The sequence below is a fragment of the Lepeophtheirus salmonis genome, chromosome 1 (genome assembly GCF_016086655.4).
Source record: "Lepeophtheirus salmonis chromosome 1, UVic_Lsal_1.4, whole genome shotgun sequence".
Taxonomy (NCBI): Eukaryota; Metazoa; Arthropoda; class Copepoda; order Siphonostomatoida; family Caligidae; genus Lepeophtheirus; species Lepeophtheirus salmonis.
Genome location: NC_052131.2, coordinates 13,350,521 through 13,378,059, shown reverse-complemented (window position 1 = coordinate 13,378,059; position 27,539 = coordinate 13,350,521). Strand labels below are relative to the sequence as shown.

At 28.4% G+C, this 27,539-nt stretch overlaps 1 protein-coding gene and 1 long non-coding RNA gene across 2 annotated transcripts; both read left to right on the top strand.

Moving 5' to 3' along the window:
- The first annotated feature begins 15,740 nt into the window (after nucleotides 1-15,740).
- On the top strand, nucleotides 15,741-26,911 carry LOC121117183 (ras-related protein Rab-13). Its single transcript, XM_040711521.2, has 3 exons — nucleotides 15,741-16,363; nucleotides 25,603-25,757; nucleotides 25,817-26,911. The coding sequence occupies exons 1-3, from the start codon at nucleotides 16,083-16,085 to the stop codon at nucleotides 26,278-26,280; spliced, it is 900 nt and encodes a 299-aa protein (XP_040567455.1). The 5' UTR covers nucleotides 15,741-16,082; the 3' UTR covers nucleotides 26,281-26,911.
- LOC121117189 (uncharacterized) lies at nucleotides 16,370-24,759 on the top strand. Its single transcript, XR_005864111.2, has 2 exons — nucleotides 16,370-18,946; nucleotides 19,002-24,759. It is a non-coding gene; the product is annotated as an uncharacterized lncRNA (long non-coding RNA).
- Nucleotides 26,912-27,539: the final 628 nt, after the last annotated feature.

Genomic DNA, 27,539 nt, shown 5'->3' with positions numbered 1-27,539 from the left:
ACGTATCAAGTACCTAATCTAAATGAGAAATTGTAATAGGCTCTGATTTTATCGATTTATTGGATGTATGCACATATTCATAGCCTCACGAAATGTGTATGTACATAATATATGAGTCCTTCATGTTTCCTCCATTATTCATTCAGCCCTAAGATAAATAATAAGTACATTACATATGACGCAATCTTTAAACGAAGTCTCAATTTAAAAGGATTTTAATGCTCTATTTTTAAAGTGTTCTAACTTCAAAATATATGAACGAGACTGTAGCTGTTTTTCTCTCTCTTAACAAAGACAAGTCTCTTCATAATAATACATAATGAAATATGTATTATGCTATGCGCTACTACAATTTATTAATTAAATTGTTTGATGATTTACAAATATATGTACAATAGAGAAACATATTTTCCCTATTGTTAATTAATATATAATATGCACTAATTATAGGTCATAAATTATGCATTTGGAAAAATGAGTCTAAATTTATAGTCAACCCTTTTTATTGAAAGCTATTAAATTGAGTAAAAGTGTTCTATTATGTATAGTGTTACTTGATTTTCATAATTATGCAAAGAAAGTTGGGTTATAAAAAGAGTCATATGCATATATTATTGTTATGTGGGGTTATAATTATGTAATGTAATAAAAATGAGGTCACTCCGAGTTTAAAGGTATGTGATTTGTTATATATAACGATAATATTTTTAATACATTTATTTTTGCTGACAAAGGTAACAACAATAACTACATATTTTTATATTTTTTTCTCATTACACATACATACATAAGTAGGCATGTATGAAGTCATAGGGTAGTTACAAGTCTATATTTAAGGTCGTTTTTAGGGGGAATGATCAGTTGGGATACTTGTCCCTAGCCTGCTCTTAATTGGGCTACCTGACTGGAATGAAATTGTAGATAAACGTATACAAGATTTTTTTTTTTTTTTTGAAATAGGTACCATCAAATAAAAAGAGGTATGTAGTAAATTACAAAAAAAGACAAAATAACGTTAGGCCTTTACTAGAAAACTGTAATTTAAAAAATATAGTAAAATATTTTCTCAATTTGTTCCTAAAAATAGGTTGCTTAAAAAAAAGAAATTTATGAAAAATATCCAAAAATTAAAATTTTTGTAAAATAATTTGGAAAATTAAATTTTTAGAAAAAAATTTCAAATATTAAACTTTCGGTTTTTTCAAAAATCACAGGTTATTCACATAAAATTAAATTTTTTGGAAGAAATTTCAAAAATCTACAGCTTTTAAAAAAAATTAATTTTGTTAAAAAAAAATTCAAAAATCTATAGCTATTCTGACAAATAATATTATGGTGATTTTAAAAAAAAATCAAAAATCCACAGAAGTTAACTAAAAATTAATTTTTTTTGAAAATAAACAACAAATATTAAATTTTGCGGAAAAAAAGTTGAAAAATCTGTAGTAATTCAAAAAAAATTTACAAAGATATTTTTGAAAAGGTAATTTTTGAAATTTTATGGCAATCCATTTAATATTTATCTGAACATCTGTGAATTTTTGAATTTTTTTTATTTAGTAGTACGTTTGTTCACTGCTTAGAATAGTAAAAAAGAAAACATCAGTCCTTGATTAAACTGGAGCCTCCAGAAAAAAACAATTTCCTTTGATAGATAAATAGGTTAATTTATCGGCACATGAACAGCTCACCACATGGAAAAAGGCATACTATATTTTCATATTTATAAAATTTCTCTGCACAGTAGAAGGACTGTCTAAAAAGTGAAATTTTATTATCTCTTTATTTAAATTTTATATTTATTGAAAATTTGTTAACCTTAATTTTGTTTTGTGGATTGTATTATAAATTCAAAGTTGAATTATTATCTACAGGCATGTTAAATGTATATCCGCAGGATTATACATATTAATATATATATTTTTTGGGGGGAGGGTTTGAATTATTTTGAAAAAATCCAAAAATTAATTTAAAAAAAAAATTTGAAACAATAAAAATTAAAAAATAAGATAATTTTTTGGAAAAAAAATTCAAAAAATATATTTCACAAATAAATTTTTTTGAAAAAAAAAATCAAATATACGTAGTTATTTACAAAAAATTAAATTTTTGGAAAAAAATTTCAAAAATTAACTGGTATATCAAATATTGAACTTGTTGGAAAAATATTTCAAAAATTGAAAACTGATTTTGTATGTGAATGTAGTTTTTTAATTATCTGAAGTAATGACAGTCTATCATGGCTTTCACAGAGGGTTTTTAATTAAGCCTTTATTTGCAACTAGATTACAAGTGTACAATATTTTGCTATTCCGTTATTTAAATGGATATTGGGGGGGGGGCACGGCCTTATTTTTCCAAGCCTTTATTGTTATTACGAATGACCTTTTCAATATAGTAAATATGTTTTAAATGGATAATTTACTCAAGTATATTCTGATAAACTGATTAAAAAAAACAAAAACATTTCTGATAACTTCGGTGTGGATTACACTCAGATAGTTTCTCATATCCGAAAGAAAATTACATACAGATAGACATATTATTGAAAGATATATATGCATATATATAATGATTGTTCATACAAGTAAGACTTTATTGTACAATTAGTCATATTAACAAGCAAACTATGTACAAATTATATGTTTTTAATAACGGTTAATCAAAGCCATCTGGTGAAAATATCATTTTCTTTCTAATTTCATATTATTTGTACATTATATTGTTAATTTTAAACTTTCTCACAATTTTTATACTATGAGCAAAGAAATTGTCATTTAGTTGTACACAATTGAATGTAAGTGTTGCATCACATACTCATAAACAATATTTAATAATATGACATCAACAGGTGGACAAACTATTGAGTAGTAAATAAAAAATATCAAACTTATAAAATCTAAAAATAAAAATGTGCTTAAATAAAAACACATCAATCTTAGAAATTAAGGAATAATAAAGATAATGTCTTATTTTTTAGAGTTTAATTGAGATTTTTGCTAGTCCTAAATTATAAATAGGTAAAATAAGTTCTCTTATTTGGGATAAATGAACAACAAAAAAAGTGCATTTGATAATAATACATTTTACACTTTATCTCAAAAAATAAGATTTTAGCAATAAAAATGAAGAGAAACATCAAAATAAATGTACGGAATACGCGATAGCAACAGATAATATTTATTCATTGGCAACATACATGGAATTCAAATACTCATACTATGAGGCAACTTCGAGAAAAATTGTAAAATATTGTCGCAAAATAAATTTTATACCTATAATACTTAATAAAAGAAATATCCTCTAACTTAATTGAAATCGATTATTTTAATTCAACAACCCCAAAATTTGTGGATTAACGCCTTTTGTGCATTTTTTGCCTATATGATGAGTTTGGAAAAAAATGATCCTATCCCATTTTAAGGTAGATATCAATTATGATAATAACTCCACAAACAATCATGTATGATGGGATTACAGTTGTAATTCCCATTTACCTCAACATTTCGGCATTAATATTATATGGTATAGAGTAGTTTTTCGATTTTGTGGAAGAGGGAGAAATTACATATCAAATTAGGCTAATTAGGAAAATTAATTTGCTATATTTGGCTAATTATTTTATTTATTAAATGTTTGAAAAAGACAGAAAATTGATTTTTGTACAAAAGAAAACGTTATTCCAAGAAATGTTATGAAATATTTTTTTAAATAATAATATTCCCCAATTTGATGGTCAGTCAAGGTTGTGCCCGGCTCAGGTTCAGCGGTTCTATCGGTCCAGGGTATTCAATTTCAACAATTATATTTCTTTTTTATACAGGCTCTGTTTGATAACATGCACTTAAAACAAGAGGCGTCACTAGAAAATTCGAACTTAGGAGATTATATTATATACAAATAGTGCCGCAGCATCATTATACGCAGAGTGCGTAGTGCCTCACGTTCCAACAGGTGCTTGCTCCAAAAATTTAGATTGCTTATGACAATGTTTGTTTTTCAAAGTGGCGTCCGTCAAGGGAGGCTTTTAGGGCCGGGGGGGGGTTACAGGGAGAAGAAGAATTGAGGAGTGATTTCAGTGTACAGATACATAGTACACATGTTTCGTATAAAGGGGGCCTCAGCAAAAATATAGGTGGATCATCATGATATAATAAAGTTTGGGAAAACCTGACGTAAGAAATATTATATTATAAGGGCCGGACAAGCTTAGTAGCGGACCTGGATCCATAATCTACCAAACCCCTTCCCTCTTTTATTTACACTGTCTGGAGCCTAAAACCACTTTTCCAGCTCTATAGGACACCCTTAGCTATTTGGAACTCAGATACAACTGTATCATCCTAGTGACGTAAAAAAATCATTGGAAAATGCTGCAGTTGTACAGAAAAACTCAGAAAAACGATTCCAATATCCATCGTCGGACTGATCCATGACGTACCAGGACATATAAGGAACTAGTAGTGGTATTTTATTGGTAAATATAAATCGTTAAATCTTCTTTAAAGTTTTTTCAACTATAATATTGATATATTTATCGAGTAATATTTTAAATGCGATTAAATAAAATACACCGCTTCAATTTTCAGTTATTTCCTGGAATGGGATGATTGAATACATACGTACAATAAGGTAACCAATCATTTCATTTTTTGCAGAAAAGTAAAAAGTTATAGGTTTAAACGTGTTTCTTTTCATTAAAAAATATACCTGATAAGGTTTAAGTCATTTATATGAATATTTAGAGGCAGTTCAATGGTCTTAAAGTTTTGACTCTTTATATTTTTATAAAAAAAACATGATTAGTTTCAATTACATATTACAGATTTGAGCTCAGATTCAAATTTTTATTTAGATAAAGTTGCTATCAACAGTTTTTATAAATTTTTATGTTCTCTGAGTATTTATCTGTCTAAACAAACGAGAATAATATTCAAACGAAATGTAGCGCTGAATCTATCTATTTGTTGGTTAGCGTATCACTACCAAACAATTACACTGACTTCCTGCAAAATTTGCAAGTACGTTTATTTCTTACTTTGATAAAGAAAAAAGTGATAATTTTGATGAACTTTTTTTAAAACCAAACTTTAAAATTAAAATTTATATTACCAAAAAAATGGAACGAAAATTTGTTAGGAGCTAAACTTATAAAAAAATAACCTTTGAGGTCATTTGAGGCCAAGGGCAACGACGTTTTAAATAAAAATAATATTATTATATATATATATATATTATTTACAAAAATAAGTAACATATCACAATTGAGCATTTGCCAAAAATTTAATTATTTAAAATATTTATAATAAATCAGAAGTATTCATTTGTAATCGAGATATGGATCTTTACATCAGAATTTAAATTTACTCACGGGGAAAAACGGGGATTATGGGAGATATGTTTTTAAAACATAATAAAAATGTAGATCTTTGAATCAGAAGGATCAGACTCCATTGATAGTCGAACATAAAAATCAGCATTATGCAAGTTTATAGACCCTTATATAACTGTCGGATGAATCTCTTAGACTTGCATTCTTTGATAGTCGAAGGCGGATGTTGAACTCCCTAAAAGTAAAATAAACAGCAATAAAAATTCAATGAAAATTATCTATGTATGTTGTACACACAAATTTGGAAGACTTCATAGATAAGACAATGAATGTACCTCCATAAGTATGTGGATACTTTAGTTTCTCTTTTCGGGCTTCTGTTCTCTCGGGGTTTACACATACGGAAAATTCCCTGGAACTCCTGGTTGTATTCATTTAATGATAAAAGTTTAATTTAATTATACATAATTCATGAAATTAAATGTCGAATACATATTTAACTTGAATGGTCACTACGTAGAGTGCAAAAACTCCCCCTAAAATAAAAATTGAGTTAATTTATTCCAAAGTAATGGTTGATTTTGCATTAGCTTTACCTTTACCTCTCAAAATTAAATAACTTTTTAATTTTTTAATTTAGTCTTCATACCAAGTTTGATCAAAATCGATTTTTAAGATTGTCGTACTCCTTGTGACTAACAAACAAACAGAGGGGAAAAAAACTATTCAACGTAATTTTTTGAGGTTATGTTATATTAAACGTTAAAAAACGATGCCAATCGAAAGGGAACTTTTTTCTCTAATAAAAAACCTTTCTGTGCACTAATAGTGATATTGATAGAATGAAGAAAATGAGAATAGAGAATATATTATCCAAAAGGCTAGTCAAAAATTTGTGGTTTCCTCTTAGAGTATAAAAAAAAAACTTAAATTTTGCAATATGTATAATTTACAAATCCTGCTTTTTCCGAGATATCAAAATCTAGGAACATAGTCACCGTTATCCCGCTCATTGAAAAATTCTCAGTAAATGAAAAATCCAAGTAGATACACTACATATAATGTTTACATCAAATAACTAATGATGTAACACTAACAATTTATAAAGATGATAATTTATTTTTGACATATTCATAAATAGATCAGTGATGTTACTACTAAATTTTACTTATGTTGTTTTGAAAGTCAAAGCACAGAATAATGATTTGACACTCGAATATATAAATTCATTCATATATTAAAGTACAACATAAGCACATATTACATATTATGTTTATCATTTAGAGAATTTTTTCCAAAGATAGAACGTCCTCTTTAAATGTTGTTATTCTTTCATGATATTTCCTTTAGAGAGGAAGAAGACATTCATGGAATTTCCTTTAGTGACACCCCTATCTAGCTATAGAATCAAAAGTATGTATGTATTAGTGATGGTATGATTAATCGGAATTGGGAACCGGAGAATAGGGTGTTTTTTCTGGAATAAGTTCCGGGAAAATCATGTAGAATTTACACTTCCGATTCTTATTTATTACATTGCAAGGTTATGAAAAAAAAACAGCCCCTTCCAAAATTAAGGAATTTTTGCTTTTTGCAATAAAATTTGATATTCCAATTTTTTTTTTTATAAATATAATATTCTACATTTAATTAAATTTTTCAAAGTTATTTCCCAAAATGTAATTTTCTGTGAAAAACTATTATGTATTTTTAAATTATTTTTTTTCGAAACTAAATATTATGCTAGAAATTTGATTTTTTAAATTTTTTTACATTTTTTAAAAAACAACTGAATACTATACTTGAAATTTAAATTTTGATTTTTAATAATAAGAACTGGGGATTTTGGAAATTTTGGACCCCCCCTCTCTAAAATATAATTCTGTGGACGGCACTGAAAGAAAAATTGTATTTTTTTATTAAAATTTTAAAATATCAAAGAATCTGAATGGATTATGGAATGGTTATCCATAATTCTTACTAGAATTGCATAGGAATCGGGATTTTTTTTAAATCGTCCCATTACTAGTATGTATGTGTTTATGAAGTTGGTCTTTCTGTCATAAATATGTAGCATGTATATATATTTGTTCTGTAGGTATGTACACTCAGTACTGTACAGAGCACAAATAAACTATTTACTTTTGTTTTTTTTATGTTCTTACTGTAATTTTTTGTCATAAAATAACCTTTACGCTCGTTTTTATTAACATACTACTTACCTTATAATGTACATAAGAAAAAGGAAAATGTAATAGTCATTCAGAACAATTAATACAAAATAACTCTAATCGACAAACAGGGAATAATTGGCCAATCCCTATCTCTGGAGTTATAATAACTCCAATTATGTAAATCTTCACTTCTGAAAAGTTTTTTAAAGATACGAAAACTATCTAGACAGTGACTAATTAAAGAATGACACTGCATTTTTTGACGTGAGTTCTCAGTAAACTCTCAATTTCATTTCCTTTCTAGAGATAATACCTGAAGACAAATATCAAACTTTTTTTTGACCCTTTGATTATATTGGCGTGCTCTTGTTTACTTTTACTTCGAGAAACATGATCTTTAAAAACTAAAGTCTCTGATTTTGTGGCCTACAGAGTACTTTTTTGACTCATACTTTTATTTAACGTCTACATGATTTGGTATTACTTTTGCCCTTAAAAGATCTAAATAAATAAAAGAATTTTTTGAAGTTATAGTTTTTAGGGACACGTTCCCCAATTCCAGTAATATTTCAACGCTTGCAGTATCTTTTTCTAAATTGGAGAAAAACAGTACGAAAAAGGAACCCTTTATTTGGGAGAAAAATAAATTCCTTATTTTTGATTGAAATAATAAACATAATATTTTCTCGTTTAGGGAAGATTTACAACTTCATAGTAAAAGCAAAAGAAGAAATAAAAAAAACAATTTTACAGTTATTTTAAATTTGTTACTTGAAAAAATGTGTATATTCATTACGTTATCAACCTTAATGGGTAGTCCATGAAAATGTTGTTCTTAGTAGGCCATAAAAAGGCAAATCTGGATTATAAAAGTCATTTTCATATTTCTCGAGGTAAAAACAATCAGGAACACACCACTTTAATCCAAGTCCAAAACTTTGTTGACTTGTGTGATTTGTACATCATTTGAACAAACGAATAACAGTATTTGATGATGAAAATTTATTCCTTGACATGCTGCACCAATGGTATAAGTCAAACGTGAGAGATGCTTGACTAAGAGTGACTTAATATCCCTGTAAACCAATCCTCTTTTTCTGATCTTACTTGTTTTGATTTAATCTGAAAAAAAACTTCGATCGACCGATACTATTTTAGTATATGAATTAAAGACATTAAAAATCAAAATTTTACTCTATATAGATGCTGTGGTCTTGGTTTAGAATTTAAAACCAAGACAAGGCCATGACATTGAGAAATCGAGTTGTAGACAACATCAAAGCCTTCAAATCAAAATCTTAAGATCAGTGACAGTCAGGCTCGACTTTCACAGGGCGGACATTTGTAAATATTGCCTCTGCTATACTACAGATTTAAAAAAATTGTTTACCGCTTGGAATTTTGAAAATATTAATCATGGTTTTTTTATTTTAGAAAATACAAATTTTAATTGATACCTTTCTTTAGAAAATAAAAATTTGGATTTTTTTTTCTCTCAATCTTCTGACCTAAAAATATGCCACACCCTTAAAATATTCATTACCGATCTCGAGGCAGTAATTACTATTATATATAAAACATGCCCAAAAATTGATAGTGGTATTAAAAATATCCGTTTTATGGTTTTAAGAAAAATATATTTTTGGTCAAATAAAATTAAATTTGGCTAATACAATCATTAGGCAATATTGAATTTTTCTGATGCAATAATTTTCGATGATTGCATCATACATCCGTATAAAAGGGCTCAGAAAACACCACAAGATGTTTGTTGAAACTCAATATCCGAAATGGTGAGAGAGCATTCTTTAGAAACCAGAGCCAAGGTTGTTGGTATGATAGAGGGTGGATCAAGCCAGAGAGACGTAGCTCAAAAGTTACAGATTCATCTCAGGACCATTGAAAATGGGTGTAAGAACAGGAAGGATGGCCCATCCCTTGCAAATCAGAAGGTTCGAGGAAGGAAGGAAAAAATTAGCAAAGTTCCCAAACTGGTGGTTTCAAAATCTTTGACCAAAAAGAGGCAATCCACAAGGAAACTTGCAGCAAGATTGAATTCAAAGGACAATCCAATATCCTAGTCATCTGTCCACAATTACCTGAGACACACATTGAATGCTTTGCCATAAAAACCTCTTCTCACACTAAACTTTCAGAAAACAAAAGGAAGGCCCAGCTTCAATTCTGCCGTGAGCGGAAACACTGGACTGCAGATGACTGGAAACATATCCTCTTCAGTGATGATAGTCAATTTGAGCTATTTTATGCCCAAATCCCCAAACAGATGGGATTTGGGCAAGATATAAGGGAGATGTGGAACCTACTCAAACTGTAAAATTTCCTCAGAAAATTCAGGTTTTGGCCGTTATCCGCCACCAGGCAGTATCAGATCTTCACCTGATTCCACGAAACCAAACTGTGACGGCCGAGTACTACGTAACAAAGATTCTCAGCAAGTCTCTGATGTCAGCTTTGTCTCGTACTGAAGAAACTGGACCTCTTTTGAAGAGGAAAATGGTGTCTGACAAATCAAGAGCCATTTTACAGCAGGATGATGCCCTTGCTCACCACTTCAAAACACACAAAAGTGGTGTTCAGACAACTTGGATTCCTGCCAACAGTCCTGATTTGTCTCCCATTGAAAATTTGTGTACCTTGGTGCAGAGGGAACTCAATGAAAATGTCCAAGCAACTTCAGAGGGTTAATTTAAAAAAACTGACAAAAGCTTGGGAAAAAATTTCTTGGGAAGTAAATAAAGTTTTTGGCCAAAAAATAGCACTTGTTTAGGTTATTTCATGATTTTTTTAAAAACCACCATCAATTTTTGGAGATACTGTAGACCTTATATAAATACACATATTTTTTGATTGCTTGTGTGGTATTAAAATGGCACATTGTATGTAGAAAAGTGGCTATTCCTAGTTTAAGTTATAAGCATATCATACCCTTGTGGTTGATGAACACTAAATTTTATTAAAGATTAATTGTAGGACTTTTTTTTGTTAGGCCAAAGTTGGAATTGATTTTAGTTTAATTGATTATTAAAATGGTTATAATTTTTTTGGTTAATTAATGCCCCTCTAGAGTGTTTTCACTCATGTAAAATGTTGCAAAATTAACCAAAAGTGCCCCCATTTTAGAGGCTGTCTAGTCAATTGTAGAATAATCTTCATTATATACATTTAAAAGTGAAAAATTTAACTATTGTAATAGGAAGAAGGTGTTTTTTTCTTATGAAATTGGATTATTTATTCCTCTAATTTGGTCAATCTACATAATTATACGTCATGTGAATTTTTTTTATAGGAGCTACTAAGAATATAAAGTTTATTCCTATGAATGTTATAAATTTACTAATAATTATATAGTATACATTTAAGGAATTAAATTCTTTCACTCTAGAACAGATATCACAAGTCAAAAATGTGTAACTTTTTCGCAACTTCATAAACAATTCTCGTAGTATGTTACAAGTATGCACTTATTAGGAATCTATAACTTTTTTCCGTATCAAGTCTGGTCTTATAGATTTTTCATTTTGAATTTTTCGAGTACATTTACTCTTTTTATTGGTTTATCCCAATGTTTGAGTACAAAAATAGTAATGGGTAATCTACAATTAAATTAGTTTACTCTTTGCAAAATTTTATGTACACTTCAAATTTTAAATAAAATGATCCAATTCTAAGAAAAAGCAATTTGAAGGATAAAAAATCAACGTATTTTAAGCGTTCAGCGTTTTATTTATTTTTATTCAAAAGGAATTCATTTCAAGGATAAATAATTAGAGTTTAAGCTAAAATTTCTCAAGATTTAGCGCTGAAATCTTTGATATTCCAAGATATCACTTTTTATATGCTGAAAAATAGATAAAAAAATTCAAATAAAAATAGGTAAACAATGAAGTTTATTAAAATCCTCTTATTTATTTGTTTCTCAATAAAAATGAAAACAAACCGATATTGACCCCTAATTATGAAAAAAAAAGAAGATTATTTATTTATTTTGAAAATTTTGCCAACCCATATTTGATACGCAGAAACTAATTACAGACACATAATAAATATATTAAAATAATACAAAATTTAAAAGTGGTGTTTAAATGAGTTTTGTTTTTGCCTTTTTAAGTTGTCAATATCAAAGAAATTACATAGGAAAAAATTCATATCAATTTATAATTTTCTAGTTCATTCTTGATTCTTAATGTCATTAAATGTATTTAAATGCGTTGTTTTTACCAAATACATATAAAAACATACATATCTGTTTCCTACTTGACTGATACAAGTGTTTACATAGTAGTGCTACTCATTAAAATAATATTTATTAAATAAATATATGTATATTGAATCACAGATATATTCTACATTCAAATATCCATTATTCTCATTACACGTTTGCTTTCATTTACTTATGTATAGACAGGGGTGTCCGGAGGAATATATTGAGGGGGGAAGATTTGTTTTCAATTAAAAAAAAAAAAAGAAATCTATTAGTTAAATTTTTTTGAAAATAATTACAAAAAGCAAAATATTTTAAGCAAAAAAATATATTTTTTTTAAATAGAGATTTCTATAAAGAAATTTCAATTATTAAATTTTATGGAAATTTTTTTCAAAAATAAAATTTCAAATAATAAATAATATCGCAAATATTTTCAAAAATTTATAGCTATTTATATAAAATTAAATTTTTGTGAAAAAAATTTCATAAATTTACACCTGTTCAAAAAAAATTGGTTTTTTTGGAATAAAAATTTAAAAATTAAATCTTTGAAAAGAAAAATCAAAAATCCATAATTAAATTTTGTGTTAAAAAATTTAGAGTTTTTTTTTTGTAAGTTTGGATACATGAAGGAAGGGGAGGGGTTACAGCTCCTCCAGCCCACCCAATGCGGACACTTCTGATAAATCGTGTTCAGCTTAAAAGATTTCTGTATTAATTGATTTGCTACCTAATGAAATCGGGGGGTTCTAATAAATATGTATAATTTTAGTTATAATAAACTTGTTGAATGACTATAATAGCTCATATTTTTGTCCTTGGTTAGCGAGAGAGGGGAAATGAGGAATTAATATTCTGAATTAGAAATTCAAAATTAATTAATTTGAAAGAACAGAGCAACTTGTGATCAATCTATTGGTCTACACTGAGAGACTAAAGTGAGTTTTAGAAGAAGCAGAGATGTCATTATTACAACATTGCGTTTGATTATAAAAAATACTTGACTCTGTAAATTGTAGATTTTTCAAAAAAAGGTAATTTGAAGTGTCGTTTCTAAAAAATATAAAACAGTCATTAATAGTAAAAAAAAAAATTCTTAAAAAATCCAAAATGAAATTTATATTTTAAAAATAGCTTTGGACCTCACAATAAAACCTAACCTCGGAGGGATATGCTACCCCTCCTATTTTTGTACCTCCAAAATGCTCATTCTCCAGTTTGAACATTCTAACTAGCCCCCTGTATAGAACCTAAAGTCTATAACTTCGAATTATAAATACCTAGTTATATGTACTTGTATGTAGGTATAGAATATACATACATAAGAACATCTTAATTACATATATAGGATATGACTATTGCTTAGTGTTAAATTGATATGGCTAGTTCTATACATGTATATATATATATATATATTTATGCTAGTTAAGATGTCTTAAATTACATAATTCGATCATTCAAAATTGTTGACGGACATTTTTTACAACTTGTTAACAATAGACAGTTGTTCAAAGTGATGTATTCATTCCGGCTATGAACATATACTTTAGTATTTAAGCCTTAAAGGAATATAATATGTAAATGATTTATTTATAAAAAAAGATAAAATATATATAATTTGACTGGGATGTTTCGGAAAATCTACGTTATAGTACAAACCCCAATTTGGATCTGTCAATTCACGATACGGTATATATTTTTATGATTGCTTTTTTTAATTGGTGATCTTAAAAATAAATAAAGCACTTAATTAGTGTTCTTAGAATTTAAAATATACCATTATTATGTAGTTTTACTATATTGTAAAACATTTTATAATGTTATTTACTTTTTTTTTTAAAACCCACCTAATCAATTATTTCATGGTTTTAAGAAATTTCAATTTTTTTAATGAAAAAAGTGGAACTGTTACATTACTGCCAGATGTCAAAAAGAATATTTGACTTGATACTGATATTTTATTATGAAGAAAACCGTAGCTTACAGTGATGCTCCTAATGGAAAGAGCCACTGTTTGATATTATACCGTTTCTAGTCCTAATAAATTATATATATTAGTTTTGGGGTTCGTTCCAGAAATTATAGACCAAAAATGAGACCCTTATGAACTTTGTTCGACTGAAGTAATTCGGTCCTTTAAAAAAGTGGTCTAGACTGTTTTCAGGAAGAGTTATGTTCATACTGGTTTTATCACGGACATCAAAAGATAGGGTGATGATGGGAGAAAGAAGTTGACGCCGTCATAGTTCACCAAAACATAGAGGATGCTTAAAATATTTTTAAGTTCGATTCTCACTATAATTTATATTTAATTATATTTATGGGACTCATCTCTTTTTATGCAAGGACAGAATGATTCCATACAGATGTAGAGTGATTGATGTCTAAGTAACTATATTGTGTATTGTGTTACTGAACCAACTTTTCCGCTTCAAATTTTTTACCTTGCTTTTGCTCAGCATACACACTCTATGGATTTTACACCACCAAAATTATTGATAACCTCCAAAACTTTAGCAATTTGTGAATATTGGTACAATAACGTCAATATGAGGTGTTTTATTTGCGTACAGCTTCTATAACTAGGAATTTTGTACTTATTTAAATTCACATGTAAAAATGCCTGTCAACAGAAGACTTAAATTATTTATTTTTATCTCATTATAAAGATTTTCATATTAAGTAAAAAATTTGATATGTAGTAATTAATTTGAAAAAACTATAATTATTCAGAAAAAATTATTAAATTTTTATATTTTTATGTAAAAAATTGATCGTTTTATTATAGAGTTTGGCTAATTATATAAGATATTACTCATTGTATTTCACAATTTTTTTTTTTAAATCCATAGTTATTCATACAAAATTAAACACTTTTTATTTTTAAGGAAAAAATCTTAATCAAAAATTGGAGTACAAATGCTAAATTTATCTGAAAAATCAATCCATTTAGACTTGAGAGCTCTGTTAAAAATACTTTCGTTTTCAAATATTAAATTAATTTATTGTTAAAAATAAAATTAAAAATTAAAAGTTTTTGACAATATTAAAAATATTTTTTTAAATTATGTTGAGAAAAATTTCAAATAAAATCGATAATAATCTATTTCACAAAATATAAAATTTTTTGGAACAAAATTTTAATAATCCATGCCTTTTCACAAAAAAAAATAATTCTAAAATCAACCCTTTCAACAAAATATTAAGTTTTTTTGGAACAAAATTTCAAGAATTAATTTTTTTTTTTTAAATTTAGAGCAATTCACAAAAAATTATTTATTTTGTTGTGTCGCATGATTTGCCAGTTTGATTTAAAAAAAAATCTAAATATTTTTTTAACCTTATTCTTTAAAATTTTTGGAACAAAATTTTTTATCCTTTTCCAAAAAAAAAATTCCTTAATTTTGGAAGTGTTGGGGCTACATCCTTTCCAGCTTACCCCTGTGGACGCCTCTACTCTCCCTTAATCAATCCTATTATAAAAACAATATACGTATTCAATTAACGATATATAATTAAGGAGAAGCATTAAAAGGAAACACTATAGGAGATGGCTCACTGGAGGTTCAAATGAATCACGCTACCATAAATGACGTCAGACTGCGAAATTAACTCAAAAGTTTGCTTAGCTAACTAGAGAAATAGATAGATATATCTAGAATAACCTCTATTTGTAATCCAGGAACACTATCTGATGTAAATTAACATTCAACAGAGGTTCGTGTTGCCTACTTTCCCCTTGTTTGAAATAATTGAATGTATAACATATAAACTTGATGTAGGACTTATAAACAGATTTAAAAATAAAACAAAAATCATATATGTACTTATTTTACAAGAAAGAAAAGAATAAATGGATGATGCTTCCATTAATTCAACCCCTTGAGGGAATATTATGTACATATTTATTAATTGAAAAGGGTGTGTTGTTCATGTATTTATGAGTATGAGAGAGCTAAAGGAGTGCGAGGGAAATCTGAGTGTTTTCCTTTTTTAAAGTCTGTAATACCCCGGTGACAACAGTCCAATCAGCATTGTGTTGTAGTACATGTTTAAAGAGCGAGAGACGATTGACATATGAGTTTATTTTTTGAAGTTATGATAATGATTGCTTAGTAGTCTAACAGCAACAGTGCTAATAAGCAGAGTTCTCCTCTTCCCCCCCCCTTTTTTTTTCTCCGTGTGGTGGTGTTATATCCAGCAGCAAGCTAAAAAGAGGAAGAAAGAAGAAGAAGAAGCAAACAAGAAGAAAAAAATTATTTATTCATTCCGCCTTTGAATGCCTTTTGACAAGTTATAATTTTACATAATAATATTCTATGTAGCAGCAATTTGGAGTGTCAAACGAAAAATGTCCGACTTACCACCTAAGGCTCCTCCCAAGAAATCCTCCTCACAAACTGCATCGCAAGAAGAGGAGGAAGAGGATGAAAGTTATCGCGTGCCTCGAGCTTCCAAGTACGATGTACTTCTTAAATATCTCCTTGTTGGAGACAGCTACACCGGGAAAACTACTCTTTTGAACCGCTTCGTTGATGATGCCTTCATTCCACAGTTCAATACAACGATCGGCATTGACTTTAAAATGAAAATCATCAAGTGCAATCGTTCAAGGGTAAAACTTCAGATATGGTAATTGTGTTCTTTTTGTTTGTATTTTTTAATAAGCCCTATGTAGACACAAGTGTGTTGTTCAAAGAGTACAGGGGTCTGACGAATTTGACTCCTATACGAATAGTATGCATAGTGCACACATACCTAGATATCTATGAATAGTATGTTGATCTAGTTTTTTATATCTTACATACGATATATCATATTGATTTTTACAATGCATTTGCTGATGAATTTAAAGTTATTTATCTATCTGATATGCATTCATTTATTGACTAAATTCAATTAGTTGCATAAATAGAATAGGCAATTTACAAACCTTTATTTATAATATGAATTCATAGTAGCACATTCAAGAGCACACAATGACTCACAATTTGAATTAATTTAAAGACTGGAAAAATTTGTAATTTGTGTACTTATACAATAAGCATCCATATCTATGTGTAAATATACATATTAGTGCTGAGGATGGGTTTGGAAATCCTAGACTGGTCTGAGATCGTTATAATTGTAAGTAAATTGTCCTAGTTCAATCTATTCCAGTCTTGTAAAAATCGTTTCTACATCACGGTCTTAACTCGCTAATACAAAAATGTACAGTATATTTTCTGAACGTTGATTGGTTGCAATGTAATTAGTGCTGTAAATGATTTCCATCAATTACTGAAACATAATTTCATAGTCTGGAAGAATTGGTTAGATCATAGGTCGGCAAACCCTGGGCTGCGGGTCATATCGGCCCGTGATTGAATGATGACCCGCCCTCCCCCGATCTTATCATGGACAATCATCTAAATATTGGCATACTAATCCAAAATGATAGTTGAGAACCTTCAGAAATTTCCCTATTGCACCCAGGGAGTCAAATATGGATTTTCCCTTTAAATTGTCGTTATATTTCATTTCTTTATTATAATCCTGTAGTAAAAAAATAAAGTTATTGTTTAAATAAAATAAAATTGAATCCTTGTTTTCTCTAAACACCCAGAAATTCAATTATATATTCAATAACATGGTTTTCCACCATGGCTCTGCAGCGATAGCTGTTTGGCTCCTACTCTAAAAACGGTTGCTGACCCCTAGGTTAGATACTAACTGATTTCAGGCCCTAATCTTCTTATTTTTTGTATTTATTTATTGAAAAGGTTGTACGCTCCAATAAAGGCAACAAAGTCACAAAAACGACGTTTCTGTTTTTAGAAAAGAAAAGAAAAAATCTTTATCGTTACCTTCTTTTCAAAATAAATGTTGTTCCAGATCGGTCTAGAAAAAAAATTGAAGACAGAACGGGGAAAAAAATCGGTCTTGGACCAATACAAGTAATTGTGTACAAATCAAGATTTCCGTTAATTAGGTTTGAAATGTGTGATTTCTTATGCGAATAATAAACGACACTTAGTTGCTAGTTATTTATCCCCTGTGGAGGTCAAAAATGTTACCGTTACAGACTGCTATGAAGGAATAGGAATACATGTTGTATTGAATAGAGAACAAATGTGAAAAAAAAAAAAAAATGCTAACATATTTTTTTATTTCACCTATATTAATTTTAGCGAGTATTTGTGAAACAATTGTTTTTCGCGATGGTATTTCTATGGAACATGATATCATTATAATTCTATTTCTAAAGTATATGTAAATGGCTGAATATCTCTAAATGAATTCTAAAATTTGAATCGAGTACAATATTTATATCATTGTAATACATTTATTGATTGTAAGCCCTTCATTAGTTACACCACTACTTATTTGTTAAATTACATGCTCAGTGAATAAATTCATATATAGGTAGTTCAATAAGTACTTCTCCTAATTAAAATTCAATAGATCATTTAAAGCTCTGTTGATATCTGTCATTTGTACTATAAAAGTACTTGTCATTAACTTTATATTATCTCTCAAGAGAATTAATAGAAGAAGTTTTCACTTTTCCATCCACCTATATTTTCATGTTGATGTCAAACTATGATTTATTACATACACATTTATTGTCCATAAATGTTCAAATATAATTTACGGATACTTATAAAGTTATTTAATAACTTTTAAATCAATTTTTTCCTAATAACATGACATCATACTGACGTTCTATTCCTTTATAAAACACTATATGAAACCGCTACTTTTGTTAAAGTAATACATTTTGGCTATATAAACGCCTTTGCGCTTAGAGATGGAAAATCTGTAGTCTATGCTATATAAAACTAAAGTCTGTATCGCAGTTATTGAATATGGAAATCCTAACGATAACAATATTTTGGTCCAGACCGTGTACCTAAATTTAAATAGTAGACGACGTTTTCTACCACTTAGTGATACTGGGAATTTAATATGAAACAATTTTTATTAACAAAAATTATTTTATTCAGTTTTACAGATCTTGGACTGACCTATTTTTAAAATTATAATGATTTTGGACTGGTCTAGGATTTCCAGATACGAACTTAATGCTACATGCCTAATATTTTTGTATAAAATAACCTTCTAAAGAGACTTCAAGCATAAATCTGACTAATAACATAATTTGAAGACTACCCACATACACACTGACCCTTGTAACAGAAAAAGTAGTATTTGTTCACTGCATGTTCCAAGGAAGTAAGATACCAAATATCAGCTAAACCTATCTATTAATTTTAAAGTCTATTCGTAGGAGACATAATTACTACAGATACTTGGATTTTGTTTTTAATATTCAGGCAAACTTTCATTTCAGGTAATTGTGTTAAATCAGAAGAGTAGCCTAATATTTAATTAAATAGAGTAATGGTTGTGTTTCTGATAATATATGCAAATATTTATGTGAATACATATGTTACATTTGGCAAAACATTTAACGGAAATTGAAGATTTCTTTTTTTTTTTTTTTTTTTTTTTTGTACAATGAATATATGCCAGACTTGACAAAAAAGTCCATAGAGAATAATGCATTTCAATATATTTTCCACACTTGTATATGCAATACACTAAAGTAATTTTTTATTGTACATAAAACCAAACCAAATATTACCTCCATTTCCCTGGGTTTGATTAGTTTTACATTGATAAATAATGTTATATTGAAATCGATGCTTGTAAAATAAGTTATTTCTATTGTTCTACCAATGGTTTTATATGACAGTTTACAAGTAATCATACCTTGTCATTATCTTTACTGTATCGTAAACCTATATTTACTAAAAAGGCCCAAAATCAGTTGGTATTCACCAAATTCATTTTTTCTACAACTCCCGTTGGTGTCGGCATAGTACGGAGTAATTAGGCATTAACTAATACAAAAACTTTTATTCAATAATATAGAAACAGAAAATAACTTCCCCTTTAAATCTCTTACTCTCCGTTTTTCAGGAACACACTCACATGTAGCTACTCAATACATGTATAGCCTCTCCTGAGGAATGACCTAATAATAATATTTTCTTGATAATTTAAAAAAAAAATATGATGTGATGAGCCAGGGAGTACTTTAATCTCTAGAGTGCAGCTTTAGACTTTTAGAGACTTTTTCACGACAAATAGCAAGATTTTTTTTTTCAAACACCTCAATTCAGTCATATTGTATCAACTCACAGAATACTCAAATTGTATCTTATGTTCACATGAAAATGAAATGCTCTAATTTCCTTAATGGGACATCCTTTTAGATTGAATGAAACTAGAGTTGATGTTATTACGTAGATATTTACAAACAGACAAATTTTGCTTTAATAATATATGTAATTTTTGATAATTGTACACAACCTATAAAGCTTTTTTCCAAATTTAAACCAATCAACATTCAGAACACTGATAAGGGGTACGGAAAGGGATAAATCGACAGTTGACCACAAAACACAGCGTAAATTTTAATGTTATTGTCATTTGTATAAGTCTTATTACTAGCATTTATAAAGCTATGAATATAAATATCAATAACTTACATTGACATAACTATTTATTAATTATTTCTGATATGTACTTAAATAAGGCCATGATAACGTAATTATAGCTTAAAAAATGATTATATTTTCCTCATTTTGTCTTACAGAACTTTTTTATTTGTCATTTTTTATCCTACGAGCGACTTGCTTTCTCTATGACTCACAAAAAATTTTTCATGGTGTCATACCTTGGTAGAGGGATTTTTTCCCTAGTGTTTCTCCCATAACGATCAATGCCTTGAGTATGTATTAATTCATTCTAAGCAATATGTAGATATGGTGTATTTCATTGTTGCTATATAAACATAACTGATCAATTGGGACAGCACTTTGAGGCTACAGAGTCCAAAAGCAAAGTATTTTATATGTACATATATAATTTTTGAAAGATATTTTTTCTCAAAGTGTTAATGTATATTTCACAGAGTTACATTGCAAACACAAATATTAAAACTGCATTTTGTTGTCAGCTATATATTTTTTCCCTTCATTTTCCCTTTATCACTGTCCTGAACGTTGATTGGTTCAATTTGAATTAGCTCTTGCTTAGCCAATGAATAATTATTGAATATATTCTGTAGTTGGAAAGAATTGGTTAACTAACAACTGATTTTGGGGCTTTTCCCTTTTTTGGAGGAGAAGTGGGAAGATACAATATATTTAATCAAGTAATCTACATGTATTACGTAAGGTTGTTGTCATTGAAGCTCCAATCTTATGTAAAATAAATGGCTAAACAGGAAGTTGTGTCAGAGACTACATATATCTCAATATTTGATCATTCATTATAACATCCTTGTTGAATTGTGATTAGTTGATATTATAGGTTGAATATTCGATAGATTAGCTTTTCTAATCATTGGGTAATAATAAAAATAATAATTTATCGAACAAAGTGATTTAAAAAACTTATCACCATTTTTTACTCTTTTTATTAAATAATTTAACTGCTTTTCATAACCTAAATCTGTAATTTATCTATAATTGTGAATCCTATATTTATTTAAACACATTAGATAAATATATGAACCAGAATTTTATTGCGAATTCAAATATTTAATTGCAGACATACCTATATTCGCAACCGTAATAATTTGTTTTTTTCTCAGAAAAAAAAAATAAATTGAGTATGAATAATCGTTAACCTTACGTCCTATTTTTATTAAAAAAAAATACTATTGTTCGACGATGGCATTTATTCAAGAATATTTAGTACCCGAATACTTATGCCTATTTGGAAATATTCGTGAAATAGAAAGCTTATTTATAAATATCCTTTTTGGAGACTTATAAATGCATATAAAATTTTATTATCAAGAAAAACTCTATACATGGAATGTGTACTCTATTTTTCATCCGTTTAAAAAACAACAACAACGTAGGGTGATTTTATAGAGTTGAATAGCTATGAAATATAAAAGGTAATATCGTTTAGTGAACGTCTTAAGATATATGTAATAAATATATATATATATATTTTTTGGGGGTGGGGGGAGGGGTGATATACAGGGTTACCCATAAGTCTTAGGACAAATTCAACAGCCAAGAAAGTATAGAAAAATTTATTTCCCGAAATATCTTTTTAGACCATTGCAATCACCGAGAAATTTTATTCCTCCAAAAAATTGTCCTATGTGGACACTAGTGCGACCTACAAGTCGTCGTCACTGCGGTAGGAAGTCACAGTAACCTCCCTCTCTAGAATTTACTATATAGAGAAGTCCATTTAGTTGAAGTTTGGGGAAGGAGGGGAGACTACACGTCTTTGCTCCAAAAGTCCTTGACAGAGGTTTGGCACCAATCTTGCAGAATACTTTGCAGTATGTGAAGATCAAGTGCATCTTCATCCTGCATGAGGTGATGTCATGGACCTCGGTTAGCCCCTCCTTGTCCTGTCAGCAACAGTCCCAGTCTCCTTGTACCGCTTGATCGTTTAGTGGAGCGATGACTTGGATTAATTGAGGTCTTTCAGGGCCTTGCTAATACCCCTAAAAATCTTCCTTTCAAATGAAGCAACATGGTAGCACGCTTTGAGTTTTTGATATCGTCTTTCGATGCTTAAGAATTTTTTTTTAGTAAAGAGGTTGTTTTAAATAAAAAAAATGATGAAGATTACGTAAATCATATGCAACAAACAGAATTAAAAATATGGATCCACCTAGGAGACATTTTAATTTATAGTAAGTGTCTTAAGACTTATGGGTCAGCTTGTATTTATTTTATGTTATTAGAATAGTAATAATATCTTTTGATGAATCAAAGTTTGTGTGTTTGTGCGTGACGCATCATTTTAGAGTGTGTGCTTAGTATATGAGAACTGCGTGACTACTTGACCTAAGAAATAAGAATGCAGGTGCAACAAGCGTCTGTAGTTGAAGCTCTACGCGTCATATTAAAAAACAAAAGAGGAATACATACCATATAAATATAATTAATAGAGATGGAATTTTTATTAAACTGCGATGAGAGGACGGGAGGCTGACATGGTATTACGGAATTAATACCCCTGGTTATATCAGCTATATACAACCATAAATATGTGTCTTTTGTTTTTTCAACAATTAATTTTTATTAGCCATTGTGTGTATACAATTTGCATACTATAAAAAGTAATACATAGCGCCTTCACAATATTATTCGCTGAATAGGAAACAAATAAATGCATTTTTTTATTAAAATAATTCAAATGTAGTTCATTTGCAAAGCTTTTGCCAACAATGCAGAAACATCAATTGCAGATTTTAGCTTTTTTGTTAGTAAAAGAATGGATTTGATATCTTTTGAAACAGAAAGAGAGGATTTTACACAGAAAATAAAAATCTACTACAAATGGGGTTTCTATATTTATAAATAGGGCAAGGCATTGAACTAGGTCCCTGTGTTGGATAAACTCATGTTTAAATACATGAGCTTAACTACGTATAAGTAATAGAAATTATATAAATAAGATTATTTTAACTTATAACTATGTTCTAGTACTGAATGGTTGTAAAAATGTTGTTATATACAGTTTCGGGATTATTTATCGTTATAATAATTATTTTTTAAATATTAAGCTCTTTTTCAAGTGATAATCTCTTAAGGATGCGATATTTTAAACATAGCTACCTACTTGATACATCAGATTACAAAAACTATGTTCATTTAATGAAATAACTTTCAGATTCTATGTCTACCTCCAAAGGATTAATATCGGGACTTTGTGGGTGCCAAAATTCCATATCCCAGAATAAGTGTTCTTCTCATCCATCAACCAAATACTCCTTAAAATATTTTGGGTGGTTATAGAGGTGTCTGAGGAGGTATATTGAAAAGAAAATTCCAATTTAGATTGTTCTTTCTGATAACAATGAAACACATTATCCTGGAACAGCCAATAGAGGATCCTGAATTCATAGACACGTGCCTCTTAACTTTTTACCAGTTTCAGAATATAAAACAAAAAAAAATCCTTTACAGTTTTTTTGCCCAGAAATTTAGTGACCTTTTCTATAAAAGTGAATTAATTAGAAAACTTTTCATTTTAACAAAATTCATACAAAAATGCATTATTTCTACTTGACTTTTAAAGAAAATAAATTATACAGATTGTTTTGGAAAACAGATTAGTATTTTCTTTTGCACATAGACGGTGTTTTATAAGTGAACTCAATAACTTGAATATAATTACACTTGTTGCAAAAATGGCTTTAATTTTGCAATTTTTTCAATTTTCTTGCAATGGTCTTTCAACCTTTTAACATATTAGAGCATGTATTTTGACAAAAACTGTACCTAATAATAAAAAAATGCCTATGATATGTTCTATTTTAGTCTATAAAACTATAAAATTTAAAATAAGTCCTGCAATGTCATCTATAATTAGTTGGAAATGTTTTGTATCTATAATTAAAAATGAATATTAGTTAATAATATTATCTAAGTATAGTAATAAGTATACTTATTATTAAGTTTGAATTGTTACTCAATCAGTTAGATATGTCTCACATATGTGCATAAGTGATATGTTATGATCATACATAAATTCACCAGAATATGAGGTTATATTTTAGGTCAAGTAATTTTTGTTCGATTGTATATTTGTATGTATGTATATTATATACACATAAGTTGTATTTTGCGCATTAATATAAGTAAAAAAAGAGATGTCTTGATTAATCATTATTTTCTAAACTTTGTTGTCGTTGCGATATTGAGTTTGAAACAAGTATTATTTATCAATGTTTTTAAATATTGACAATAATAATGATATATTATGTAGTTGATGCAGTATAACTGAATCATTAATTTATTTTTAAAATAGAAATATAATATAAAAATTATATGACGTTCATAATAAGTTGAGTACTATTAACACTCATTAACAGATTTTTGTCCTTCCATTGAGATAGTATATTCAAGTCCGGTCATGCTAGAAATAATTGTGTAATTTTTTAAAATTAATTTATATCAAGAAGAAAGGAGCGATCATTTTTTTTTTTTTTTTGAAAATACTCATTTTAAAAATAGAAAGAATTTCTGAAAGAAATATAAACATATTCAAATGAAAATGACATAAAAAGACTAGGCATTTTCTAAAGATCGCTCGAAAGTATTTTCTTTAACGAAAGAGTTCCACATTTTATTATCTAAGAAATATGAAAAATAAAAAAGGTCCTGCAAATTTATCTTTGCCCTAGGCAAGCTCATGTTAAAACAAGCTCTGAGTGTGCCCTTAATTGCTTTTGCCTAAAAGAATATGAAATGGATTTATAATTCGAAAATTGTACATTTGTGGCTTACAAAGTGAAACACTTTATAAAGGGTCAATACACATTGATAAAAAATATTTTTCCATGCAACAGACCTTATATATCTTTTTAAATTATAAATTTTTAAAGGTGCTCTGTCTCAAAAAAAAAAAAAATATGTCTTCATTTTACAAAAAATTAGAAACTTTTATAATGGAGATCAAAAGTGATAAATATGTATATTAGACTTTCTAAAAAAAGATTCATTACATACAGTAGGTGTTAAAATATTTTTTGAATCTGAAAACATGTATCTACAAAGAATATTTCATGCCTTTGTATTTTATTTAGATCCTTCAAGGGGAAAAATAACACTAAATTATGTAGATGCTGTACTACATTTTTTTTTCTTCAAAAAAATACATTGTAGATCACATATTCTCAAATTTTGGATTATTAAGGTCATTTTCATGGTTTTATAGATAAAAGAAATTAGAATACATTGTCTCAATCCCGAGGAAAAAAAAGTTGAAATTTTGTTAACTTGTGTAATTAATTATTAATCCACTTCCATGAAATGTCATAATGAAATATGAATTTATAGGGATTCTGCTGGAGATGAAAGATACTCAGGTCAAAGTGTGATGTTTTATCGTGAGGTAGCTGTTGTTTTCTACTGCTTTGATGTCTCAGATAAGAGAACATTTAATCGTTTGGATCGATGGATTGATTGTATTGATAACACTGTCAAGACCAAAGGTAATATTTTAATAATTGAATATACCGTTTTTGAAACTATATGACTTTTTCTCTTGCAGATTTGATACAGGTACTTGTTGCCTGTAAATGTGATACCCCCTCTTCTTTTCGTCAAGTCTCCAAGGATGAAGCACAAACTCTTGCCATTAATAAAAAGTTTTATTACTTTGAAACGGATTCCAAAGAAGGCCTGGGAATAGATGAAATGTTTGATGATGTTACAGAAAAAGTATTAGGCCGTAGAGAACAGAACAGATCCTGTGATGAGTCCTCATCATCCCTTGCAGACACACGTGAGTCCTCTCTCGAACCCCCTCCGCGACGACGGGGTCGTTCTATATCTCCTGCCCCGGGAGATAATCCTTTTGCTAATCGTAGAGGAAAGAATGTTTCGAGGTCCTTTAGGGATTGGGGTAAAAAGTCAGGGAAGAATTTGAGGAATTCATTCAGAAAAAGTTTTACAAAGCCTAAAAATGAGCCTGAAACCCCTAAAGAGTCTAATTCCAGCTGTAAAGTTTCATGAAGGCAATTTTATTGTTGTTGGGTCATATGTTTATATGGATATGTCAAATTATATTTAACATTTTTATTATGATAAGGATACAAGTCATTATTTCATAATGATTACTGTTGTATTTTCTTATATATGCATAGAGTCACTTATCTACTTTTAATAAACTAACATTCGTATTTGCAAATCCCTATATCATATTATATTTCAATGAATAGTGTTATATGCTTCATATTTATCATTTGCATTTTTTTAATGAATATATTTTTCTATGAATCAACTATTTTATCAAATTCTAAATTTTTATTTATGTATGAGTTAGTTCCCACTTGATTTGTAAAATAAGTAAAAAAATTGTATCTATTCTGTATTTAAGCTTGATAATTAATAATTGTGCCATTTATCATTTCATCATTGTCAGTTATTTTACTTCCTTTGGAGTTCCTTATTGTCTAATGGAAGTTTAGTTCTTTTTATATTACATAAAAAAATATTTATCTCATTGTCACAAATTATAACCATACAAGTTAGTTTATTAATTTATAAATTTATTAAAGACTTCTTACAGGAGTGATCATTTAATACTCTGTATACTGTTAATGAATAATATAAAATGATTAATAAAATCATTATTTCTCCTCAAGATACATATAACTACTATTTTTTATTATACTTCCTCAACACTAGGTTCGATATGAACATGTATTTTTGGGGTTCCTTATATAAGGAGAGATTATGAGTAAATATTTTGGAGGGAAGTCGATTTTAAATTTTAAAACAACCTTATATCATCTCCTTCAGGGCAAGACTGATAGACTCACAAAATAATCTAAGTTATGTTGTTGAAATAACCAATGAATAAGCAAAGTTACTATGATTATGTAGTGCAATTAAGTTATCTTGTGTATGAGGGAAGTCTTGTCACAATAAACAAGTAACCCATGTCCCATACTCAAATATGAAATAAATACCCTGATTTTTTTAGTTTAGGTAAAATATTAAAGTTCCGTTGTATCAACTCGACTTATTGTCTCGATTGTAAATTTTATCAATTAAGAATCAACGGATGTATACACCATAGAGGGTACAAAATTTGCAAATGATTGAGCAAATGTATCAGCTGACAAAATGGTTATATTACGACTTAATTTTTGTAAATACTAACAATGGGCAAAAGTAACTGGATAATTGATATTTTACTCTGATTTACTTCTTTCCTTAATCTGTCGTTGAAATTATGATACAAATTTTTACCCAAAGATAGACATTAT